At 37.8% G+C, this 12,177-nt stretch overlaps 1 protein-coding gene across 2 annotated transcripts in view; it reads right to left on the bottom strand.

Moving 5' to 3' along the window:
- The window catches only part of ptprt (protein tyrosine phosphatase receptor type T), a 328,330-nt gene that overhangs the window by 102,940 nt on the left and 213,213 nt on the right, over window positions 1-12,177 (bottom strand). For both annotated transcript variants that reach the window (XM_038696881.1, XM_038696882.1), the window contains one exon: window positions 3,102-3,237. In XM_038696881.1, the coding sequence (XP_038552809.1) occupies window positions 3,102-3,237 (136 nt within the window). The remainder of the gene's footprint in view (window positions 1-3,101; window positions 3,238-12,177) is intronic.

Here is a 12,177-nt window from a genome sequence, read left to right as displayed (position 1 = left end):
CTCACTGTCCCAATATATTTGTCTGCTCTCTTCTGTCTTCAAGTGCCTTCACTATCTCTTAGTATCATGTTATCCCTACCTTTTTTGGTATTTCCTTACTCTCCCTCTCTCTTGTGTCTCTCTTCTCTAGATTGGATACTTTCTCTCACTCCTATTTCCTCTCTGCAACTTCTTTTCAATTTCCTCTCTTTATATTCTCTCTGTTATGCCATGATCATTACCATATCTGCTTGGCTTTTTCTTTTCTATCTATCTCAATTTTACATGTGTCCCATGACTCCAATTGACCTGTAAGAGATCTTTAAACCTGACTGATGGCCTGGGTTAGCTTGAGTTCATATGAACATCTGAGCAGCATCTCAACTGCTTACTTCTTTACTTTCCCTTCTTCTGCATCATCACTCTTTTTCCTCTTTCTCCTCTTTCTCCTATATCCACTATGGTGGTGTTTGCCATCCAATTGGCCTTTTTATGTATATTATGCCCCGTTAGCCTACTTAGCATCTGATTAGCATATCCATTTGACCCCTGGGTTAACCAGTGCTGCCTTGTTTTCATTTTTTATATATTTAATACCTCATGTATTTTCCTCCATCCTCTCCTCTTTTCCTTTCGCTTCCCCATTATAATCATCCCCTGTATTCTCTACCTGCCCCCTCTTCAGAAGTCTCTACCTACACCTATCTTGTTACTCCTGGCATTTCTGATAGATTTTTATCCTCTTGGTGCTTGGGATATTCTCTGTTAGCCTCTGATTAGCATTGCCAACTGACCCTCTGCCCTCTCTGACTCCCCAACCTCTTTTGCTCTCTTGAAATGGCTATAATGTTGTTTTCAGGCTAGAAATAAAGTATCAGCCTGTTCCCCTCCCTGTATTAATGTCTTTGCACTGAGTGTTATGATCCCTTGTTGTTTATGACTAGGCCCAAGTACTTTGTGTGTCTGTGGTGAAAAACAAACAAACATTACACTTGGCTTTAATTGTATTATTAATATGTGATTTTATGCTAATGTGGCCTCATATCACTGTACCATATTTGTTTCCATATGTGGCATTACAGAAAGATATAGAATAGATGTATCTTGGAACATATACTATTTCCTTGCTGCACAAATGTCCAGTGTCCTGGTCTCCTTGACCAAATACAAAGCCCTGTTTTCTATCAACAGGGTGTGTAAATGCTATGAGTACTGTATACTGTGTTCCAAGATGCAAATATATACGAATGTAACTAGCTCAAAAAAATTCTCCCCAGGGGTAGTTTCCAGGTCAGGCTGATTCATACCATAGGCTATACACTAGATAATGTTAACCACATAACAACAACGTTTGATGTACCTAAGACATCTAAAAAGGTCAGAATAAAAAGACTTACAAATGATCTTGTTGACCTTTCAAAGTTTACTATGTGCTGACCATGACAACTCCCACATAGTGACCCATGAAAGAAAACAAAGAGTAAAGAGTAAAAAATGTCTCCCAAATACTGAAAATTTGTTCTGGAGAGTTGTTGATTGTTCTGGAGGTTATTAACATCCATAGTGTGTTCTTTTTTTATATTATTTTTGTTACATAAAATATTTCAGTTAGATTAGATTCTCTTTCTCAGTGTGGCTGGTTAACGTAGCATAAGTGGAGTAATTCAAAATTCGTTGTGGAGGAATGTCAGTATGAAAATTGCAGCTTGATAGATGAGCTGTGCTGGAAGGTCTTGATGGCTGTAGTATTAATAATAGCATGAGATGTGATAAATCCAACTTGAGCAATTTAAATTTTTTACACCTTCCTGTAGCTCTAGTCTAAGTTTTGTAGTGCATTTACAGTATGCTATGCTATGCAGTATGCTAATTACAAACATCACACAAAGTTCCACAATGTGGCTGTTGGTAAGCACTTGCACAGCATTTGCACGTATTGTGTTTTTATATTTGCACTATTCACACTACACTAAAGATTTTATTTTGGATTTCTCAGCAAAGTTTCAAGTGAAGTACGACAAAAACATAAAAAATGACCCAAAAAATTCAAACAAATGTGAGTCCTTGCAAAACAAAATGTATAAGCATTATGTGAGTGTGGTAGAGATGGATGGGACAATGGATGAAATGATATAGAGAATTAGAGAAAGTAAAAGGAAAGAAAGGCAGGTGATGGTGGCAAGCCAGTGTGCATGTTAACAAAGACACAGAAAGCTGTGTATGCCTGCTAACTGGAAAAAAAAAGTACTACAATTATATAAACTTTGGGCACCTAACATTATTAATTTTGCCTTTAAGCATTGGGAAGGATTAAGTACACCTCCTGACTTACTGCACAATTCTGACCTTTTATATTGCCTTAAGAAATGAAAAGAAGTTTGTAGCCTTCACAATTTTAACAATCAGAAAACATATAAAATGCTGATTTAATCCTCCTTTTTAAACATTCTGAGATCTCCTTCACCTCAAGATATTGACCTTCTCCCCACATTATAAAGAATGTTAAAATAATTAAAAGCTGTCCCAACCTATCTCTTTGTCTGTTTGTCCATACATTTTAATTTCTGCCTACATTATCAACTATGAGGACATTTTAAATTAAAACATTTTAATTTGAATGAGGACATTCAAATTTTGAGGTATATCCATTGATCTGTCTATCTATCAATCTATTCAGTTAAATGGTTTAAAGATGCTAAATGTAGGAGTATATTCATCAACACATACAGTTGTCCAAGTGCTTATTGTAAGATGATTGGTAGCCTCTTTCTTAATGCCAATTGTGCTTGTAATGCTGGCGTCTTTTAACTGTTTTTTAATCATTTGTTGGCTCTATTCACCACCTGCTGTCACCAGAAACCATGAAAGTTTCAGCTGAGTTTCTTGTGAAGGAATAATCCTCTTCCTGTTTTGTACCACAAAGCAAATCATTACAACTCAAAACTCAAAGCGAATATGGTCAAACTAATATGGTCTGAGAGAGGCTACCGATTATCTTGTCAGTGGGTTAAGGGAATTGCAGTGAACATACAAAATAGATGTGTTGATGATTAACTATTCTTAATGCTACACATAGCACCTTTAAGCTGCAACTAGGTCCTGATTTCAGGTTTTTTACCTACCTGCGTTTGAAGGTTAGGACGACGCCGAGGAGGATGATGATGAACATCAGGATCCCTGCAATGACTCCAGCCATTTTCACTGTGCTGTCAACCTGCTTCTCTGGCTCCATTGCATCTGAATCCTGGGTTGACGCACCTACACACACACACACACACACACACACACACACACACATACACACACACACACACAGGTATGCACATAGTCACATCGGTAGGCAACCACATACAAACAGACAGGCACATATTGTCAAATAGAAACACATGGGTTCAAACACACTCATCGACAAACACACAAATACAGTTAGGCACTCATGCATGCATACACACATAAATACACACTCATACACAGGAACATAGAGATGATGGTTTATCCTTGGCAGCCATCCTTGATAAACATACTCTCCCTTATATACAGTATATACACACACAAAACATACATATTAGTTAGTTACAAACATTAACACACTAGACATGCTTGATCCCAAGGTGAAGATATGCTGGACACTTCATCCATATGTTCGATTAACACAATGTGTTAAGACCATACAAACTTATAAACATCCTTGGGGGGGTGAACACGTTAGCAACATGCTAATAAATACAAAATGGTTTATTTTCAGGAGTAAGTGTGAAGGTTTTTGTTCCAAAAAGGAAATTTCAAGGGGATATTATTAATTACAGTTTAAGCACTTCTCAAAAGACTATGAGAACTCAGGCTTTAAACGGTAAATTTTCTGAAAACCAAATACTTTTTTTGGTGTTTTTCTTTTGCCAAATGTGAATATTTCATTTTGGAACAAAACAGTTAGACTCATTTGGAGGCGCCACTGGCAAAATGCTTTGCATCCTTGAACATCATAGAAAATCACATCCTGTAGCACAGGTAACATAGAATAAACCTTTTCAGTGAAATACAGCCATGCGGGGACCATGGACATGGGGAAAAAAAAATCTTGTTGCTTAAAAAATTTAAGCTATTTCATCTTCTATTTCAAATCAAGCAATCTACGCTAAAGATAAATAGATAAAAGGAAGTGGGTTTTTTTTCCAGGTTACAAACAACCAAAGAAGAAACAATGCACAAATGTAGAAGTTATAGAAAGACATCAAGGTTTTAACTCTATACATGCACATAGAAAATGCCGCACATGCAGGACTGGCTCTGTTTCACTCAACAATTCACTACCAATCAATACAAGGATAAAAACAAGTTGGAAAACAAATGAACAAACAGAGGGGATTGAAACCAAAACTTGGGCAAGGTGAATGCAAGGCTGGTGTGCAGTGTGGATTTTACAGAAGACCAATACATATTCAGGCAGGTAAGAGCACTGTTGTCAGTGTATGGTTTGATGTAGTGCCCAGGAACTGACTGTCAACAGACCCAATGAGGGAAGGTACAGTCAGTGGATAAGAAGGAAGGCACGGTAAAAGTAAAGACGGAGAGAGTGTCACCTCTGAATGCTGTGAGGTGACTTCCTGCATGCTGCTTAGACTTTCTCATTTCAACAATGATCTGATGATAAATCTCTGATGATACAATCAAGTAATTTAAGGTTAATGCCAAGCTAAAATACATTTATATTTGATGCCTTTTGAGAGTTTAAACATTTTTCTCCCTTTTTAAATATGTTCTTTCAGGTGTAGAAAATTTAAAAAAAAGAGGAAAACGTTTTATTACTTACTCAACCTTACTAAATTTTTCCAAACTTTAAAAAGCATTTAGAATGAGCTATACACCTGAACTGTACAGTCCATGTTGTCTTTTTCACAATCATCCTGTGTCCACGGAACAAAACTGCATCTCCACTGCCCACTTGACATTCTTTTGAAGCCAGTAAATATTTTCAGATGATCTTGTGTTTTAACACTGAAAGAGTGTCAAGTGTTCCTCAACCACAACCTCTAGTCCAAATTACATGTTAAACTCTCAAAGAAACGCTGCTCTATTCAACAGAAAAGAAAAGCAAACTAACTAACCTATTAATATAGTTGCCGACCTCTGTGGAAGGATAAATCAAAGTAAGGTCACATAACCAGATACAGAAAAAAAACGAAGACTGTAAAGAGAAAGACGAGAAACTCTCAAGTGGACGGCCTTGGGATCCTACACTTAAATGCACGTTCTCTCACAGACATACACCAAACAGCCTCTTGTTATAACCTTGATAGAAAAAGACAGCTGATTAATAGAGTAATACTGCTGCGTGGGAGTTCAGTTTAATCCCCTGTCTCTCTCATCCTCGCCCCCTCTGCAATAACAATACAAGGTTGGCAGTGGAATCCACTGAGCTAACGGCTTAAGCACCTAACCTTGGCATGCTCAGTAATAGCTGCCGCAGTCCTCAATGGCTGCAGTGACGAGATGTTCCTTTAAAAAATTTGAATGCCTTCAATGACAACACATTCGCAGTCTTTGCAACCCAATCACGGACCTCATCTTCAAGCTATATGGTCTTAAAAAAAAAAAAAAAAGAAAGAAAAGAAAATGCATCTGTCACTCTCAATCCTGCGCTTTAATGCAGATGAAAACGCAGCCTTTTCTCTCTGCATGTTTTCAATAGAAATGAGATATCACAAAGACATTTTAATAGAGAAATTAAGTTCCAAATGGATATACTTTGGATGTCCTTTTTGAAAGTTCTCAACACAGTGCATAGCATGATATTCTGTGGATCCTCATTGTTTTATGTACACTGTAGAAAAAAAAAAATAAAACTGTGACTCTTAGTTAACTGTTCAGGAGTAACCACACTAGCTGATTTATTATCTTGATTTAAAGACATTGAGTAGAGGTGTAAGGAGAGTCTTTCTGATAGCACTGATGTGCTATGTGTCTGTCTTACAATTAGAAATTATATGTTAGTATAGAATTACTATCATTCTATCATACTAATCATTTTTATTAAGGAGCATCTATTTTTTGCTCTCCCATCCCTCTATAGGTGTATTTATTTGATTTAATTTATCTTTAATCAGACTGTAGATACAACTGAGCTTGTATTTCAATTATTACCCCAAAATTTTACCTATCTGTTGCAAGCAATAGAATCTAGTATTAAGTAAGTTAAGTATTTACGAATTCATTTTTAGACAATCTGCCATGACATGTGTGTGGCCTGTTGTTTTCATATCCCATTAACACTATCAGAATATAACCGATAGGATGGACACTTTCTGATAGCCCATGGCCCTGTAATCAGCAGAGGTAGAAGTGTGAATTTAAGCGCTTGTCTGTGTCTGTCAAGAACATTATAGTTACATGAGAGCCCAAGCGATCATGCAAGTGATGAGTTCACGTATTTCCCTGTAGTCTATGCCCTGGTAATCACCTCACAGGTATATTAAACCTAAATCCCCCCTGAGTGTCCCACAATGTGTATCACCTGACACTTTACAGTGTGATCCCATTTGTTCACACTTCATGGCCCACGTGCTGATTGGGTTCAACAGTTCATAATGTAACAGTAGAGGACCCCATCTGGCAATGGGTTCAGCTCCATTTAACGCTGCAGTTGGCCAGCTCAGGAGCTGCTCAGCCAATCAGGTGAACTCTGACAGGGTTTTGACCGTAGCAGAGGAGAAGTGATCTAATGAGACTGTATCCACTACAAGGGGTTAAAAGTTGAGATGAAGCAAATTGTCAGAGCAAAATAGCATTGAGTGACAACTTGTGCAAACCCAATATGGAAGCCTACTGTGGCTTCATTCATTGTTGTATGGTCAGCTAACAGGTGGCTCGTAAGTATGTACAATTTATGGATCTATCTTGCTGTCTTTCCACCAGCACTGGCAGGTGGTTTGGGAATTATTTTCTTGGCACATATCAGGTCCCTAAATTAGAGTTTAGAGGGCTTCTTACCTTAACAATATGTTTGGCCAAATTAATGTACTCATCTTTCAAATGGAAATGTCTAGCAGGACAATTCTCCAACATCTCACACCAGTTCACCTAGGAACTTGACAGTAAATAAAGTTCAGTAGCCAGTACTTTACCACAAATAATTGCCTGGTGTAATAAAGGACAGGAAGACAGTGTGTAATTAAAATGTAATCAGTTTACCTGCTGCGTTACAGGATAATTACACCACATGGATTAATAGCATGTGGAGGTTGAAGAGCAATCCAGCTTTTATTCATTTCACTTCTATATTGAATATTTATTGAGCAGGAAATAGTACTTGTTAAGCACTAGAGGACTGGCCATCGGGAGAGTTGACAGATTTCCCGGTGGTCTGAGGACTGTTTTGGCCTGGTAATTGTCAACTTAAGCAGCAGCGATAATATGGCTAGCGAGTGGGACCATCGGCGCATCCACCTTGTCTGCGATCTCCCTCTCTCTTTCTTTGCCGGTGTTAAAGGGGTCATATTATGCTTTTTGACTTTTTCCCTGTCCTTTATTGAGTTATATATCTTTTTTGTGCATGTAATAGTTTTGCAAAGTGAAAAAGTCCACCCCAAAGGGAGTTCCCATCACCCACAGAAAATACTGCTCTGAACTGCCTGAATACAGCTCGTTTGTAGTAAAGCCTTTTCTTTCACTTCCGTGTGAAGTCACAAGAAAACATCATAATGCTCGCCTAGCGGCTAGTTAGACACACCCTCGAACAAACAGGTGGAAAAACACTCTGAGCTGCAGCACACAGTGACAAGATATCCGCCTGCTGCCTCTCCTCTCCCTTCCAAACATTAACTACCCTCCAGACAGTCAACGGACATAAAGTTGTTACTGTGATGTAGAGACAGAGCACAGTTATAACTTTGTTGAATGTTATGAAGCAAACAGCGGCAGGTCCGAGCTACTGTAGCGTTAACTGCCTGCATCACTAAAGACTTTTAGAAGTCAGATGCATCACTCCATAGCTAAAACGGAGTGTTCATGGTGTTTTTTTAAAAATTAAACCATGTAAACCTATTCTGGTACAACCCCTTGTGGCCAACTGTGTGTAAGCTCATAAAGTGATCATATTATGCTCATTTTCAGGTTCATCATTTTATTTAGCGTTTGTGTGTATAAAGCCTTTTCAGACAGGGAGCGACTCTTCTCCTGCAAACTCTTTTAGATCCGCGTGGTCTCACTGCGCTCCTCATGTGATCAGAAAGGCAAACAAGCGCTCCGCAAGGAAACACCACTCTATATGTAGTAACCATGGCAACGGCTTCAGAGTTGAATCTCTGCGACTGTTCTTTATAGACTAGGCCAATAGAAAATATTAAATATATCTAGTAGAAATTATTGAAAGAGAGATGCGTTTATTTTTGTTTGCTTTATGGACACCGGTGACTGAACATTGTAATCAATATTTTTTTTGTAGGCCATGAGTGCTTTTTGGACTTTTGCATTATAGGCCTAGGCCTAGGGCTACTTACTTTCATTGTTGTAGGTTACGTTCAAGTTCAGTGAATATGTGTGTGTGTGACATTTTTAGATGTGATTAGTGCTTGAATCTAAATGTAAAATTTCAATTTTTGAGCAAACTATATCTCATTCTATTCTTTAAAAATACAGCCTAGGCTTATTTTTTTGTCCAGCATTGTACATTTGTACATGCTATGATTAGTGTAGCTAGCCTAGGCTATTTCTCTAGAGTTTTTGAGGGTACACCCATAGCCATAGCATACCTTGAAAACTCAGTGTTCACATCGGGCTACTTTAATGATCAGACCCAAATTGCTTTTGATGAACATTGTGGCAAAGACTATACCTGGTTTAGTACCAGTTACATCAAAAAATGGGTTAGTCCACAAAATTAGCGGTCTGGTGGTTTGCCAGTCCGCCCTTGTTGTTAAGTAAGTGTCAGCCACAGTGTCCTATTTTGTGAAATGTTGATAAGACTAAAAACATCAAATTGTCACCTTGAAAAGTTTGGACTTAGATGTATGCAGTTACAGAAGTTTTCATTTCATTTTCACAAGACAGATTACCTAAAACCATTACCCTTTATTCATTACAAGATGAAAAGGTCTTTATTGCCTTTATTGGTTTATAATGGGTAATGTTGCCATGGTCAACCGAATATGTGTCCAGAAAGATCAAGATGAGGAAGAATGTGTTTATAAAATGTAATAAATTGTTTTAATTCAAAAATATTGTAGTAAATCTTTAACATATAAACACAGTAAATGATAAATTTGTTGTGAAATGTGATTTCTCAGATGTGCTTTTACAGTATCTACAACAACAAAACTACAAATCCTCAGGTAACTTACAGTATACCCACAATCAATCTGTTTATCAACCTAATTTCTTGCTGTACACAGCTGTGCTCATCCATACATGCAGTGTTTAAGAGGGGAGTAGGGTGGGCTTGCATGGTAATGGTCAGAAGACACCATTACCATGCAAGCGAGAGAGACATTAAATATCGATCTGAGAGGTATAACTGCTCTGACTGTCTCTGTAGACACCAGAATTTACAACCACTTGGCCTTCACAATGATACGTTGCCCTACCAGGGGACTGCTGTAGGCATGGACACAGCTACTGGTAGCTACATGAAACATAAATACACAGATACCAACTCTCTCTTAAATAAGATGGGAAGTGATACTGCAATACTATACAATACATGCTTATTGATACTGAGGGGAAAAAAATAACATTTGGTAGATTATTCTATACACAGAAATTTGGAGCTTCAGTAGAATAGCATTTCAGAGTAGGATAACATAAAATTTGGTTTCAAAGTCTAGGTTGTATGTTGTCAATATACAGCACCTTAGAAATAAACTCTTGGGTAAAGCAGAGGAGAGATGAACTGTGTTTGAACACTTCTGGTCTTTATTCAGGTATTCCTTTTGGTTCAGCACCACTGAGGTGGATGTTTTGGGGGGACATGGATATACTGTTAAAATATTTTCCCTCAACAAAGTAGGTTCTGGTTTATTTAATTATTACAGTACTCTTGCTTACTGTTGCTCTTTAATTTTTCTGTGTTGAAAATGTTGATCACCATTACTTTAAGTTATGTGTAAGAGCAGGATGGCATTTACTTTACTTAAGTCCTGCATGTAAAGGTTAGAGAAAGTAAAATATTGTGTTGCAATATATTAATTTTGTCCTATAGTGGTATGTCTAAGGAAAAACTGCCTTCACTACTAATACAGAATAGATCAATGTATTAAATGGGAATTCCTTAGTGCTTCTAGTAATCGTGACAACATTGGGCTGGTGATGATATTGATTGCTTCCAAAAGACAGTAATCCCCAGAATGTCTTGTTTTCCTGAATGCAAACAAGCTTTGTGAGTGTGTATGTGTGCGCTATAATATCTTTTTCATTTTTACATTTCTCTGCACTTTTTTCTCCTTTTTATTTCTCCTACTTGGAGAGCATGATAAAATTATCAGGGAGGAATTAAGGGTAAAACCAGAGATATTAAAAACATAATCTCATCCAAATGGAGAGAAGATTGATTCTCCTAGCTACCGACGCACTGCAGCAGCCCTGAACGGCATATTAAATGCTGCTTTTCTGTGCGTGTGTACATGTCATAGGTACAGATCGCTGTTTGAGCGTGGGTGCATGTGTGTGTGTACGCATACAAATAACTATTCCCCCCTTTGCATATATATATTTGAGGCAGTATTTGTGTGTCTGCATGTAAAGAAATTTACATTTCAAGCATATGTACACATATTCAAACTCCATGTATGTAACACTGGTTATGTCTATTAGTTCAGAGTTGACCTGAAGGCTTAGTTTTTTTAGGTACAGTTTGTCAGCAGCTGTGGGGAGCATCCTCTGTGGATTAGCGTTAGCATGGCTGAGTGTGTTTGACAGGATTACTAATCTGAACTATGCTGCTGCAGCGCTCTGTGTGTGCGCGTGTGTGTGCGTGTGTGTGCGTGTGTGTGCGTGCGTGCTTGTTTGAATGTGTGTGTGGTCAGATGATGATGGATTAACACATCTTTTAGTCTCCATAACTTGAACAATGGACAATTCTAATGGTTGCCTCTGAGTCCCTCTCTCTCTCTCTCTCTCTCTCACACACATACACACACACACACACACACACACCAGTTTCCATTAATGTTGACATTAATGTTAAGGTCAGCAGGACACGGTTAACTAAATACATTAGAGCTTTTAAGAACTAAAACGACTTAAATGCTTCATTATCTGGTCTCTGCAGAGCTTTTGGGGGAGGGTGTGGGGGTAACACTGAAAAATGTATGTGTGAGTATTATATTGACATTATGCACTAAATAAAAGTGTTGAAACAAAAAGTTTGCTATTGGCCAAATATTTTACAATTTAAAAATATGTTACCTTAAATGCTGAGAAATTTATTGTCTTTCTGGCTCAATTGCATTTTAGCAGCACCTATTTATGCTGGGATCATCATTTCTTATAGAAAACACTAACAAACACACAAGTACAGCTTTTGTGTCAAAGGCAAATCCACAGCATGTAGTCAATGTATGTATAGTATGTGTGCCCTATTTATATATGTGTCCCGTATGTGTGTTTGTGAGTGTTTGATAGTTACGTGTGTTTGTAAGTGAGTATGTATTATACTGTAGGTATCATCCATCTTCTCTCCAGACCAGATTTGTTGACAGCTACATGACAGCTTCTATATCCCTGCTGTATCAATTTTTTGAATACTCTCCCAAAGTGCAATGCAACATGTCGTATAATGACCAAATCAATTACGGCGATACACAAACACATTGAGTTCAAATTGAACTTTGATTCCCCATTGTTTGTTTTTTCTTTTTCTGTTGTTTCTGACAAGGTAACAGCCAAAGTGAATTGCATGTTAAGACAAAGCTGCTGTAAACCGCCACAAAAGCAAAAAGGCTGTCAGGGAGTTAAATCCTTGAAGTTAGAGGTTAAGAGAGTCGATTTGGGCTTGGCTCGGACCATTTTCTTGTTTTTTTTTTAAACAGACTGGACTCAGGCTCACTTAACTTCTCTCCTTTGATTGTCCTGATTGACCTTTTTACGCTAGGAAAGTAAGCAGGAAGCATCACATCACACACATCTCCTGTGTGTCACAGTATAATGTCAATCACAAATGTTCTTTGTTCTAAAATGGAGAACGTTTTCCAAAAGGCAGCAGTACAC

The sequence above is a fragment of the Micropterus salmoides genome, unplaced genomic scaffold (genome assembly GCF_014851395.1).
Source record: "Micropterus salmoides isolate LMB-PRFRI ecotype aquatic unplaced genomic scaffold, ASM1485139v1 Ms_hic_scaffold_4, whole genome shotgun sequence".
Lineage (NCBI taxonomy): Eukaryota > Metazoa > Chordata > Actinopteri > Centrarchiformes > Centrarchidae > Micropterus > Micropterus salmoides.
The sequence above is the reverse complement of the archived record's forward strand: the minus strand, read 5'-3'. Positions and strand labels throughout refer to the sequence as shown.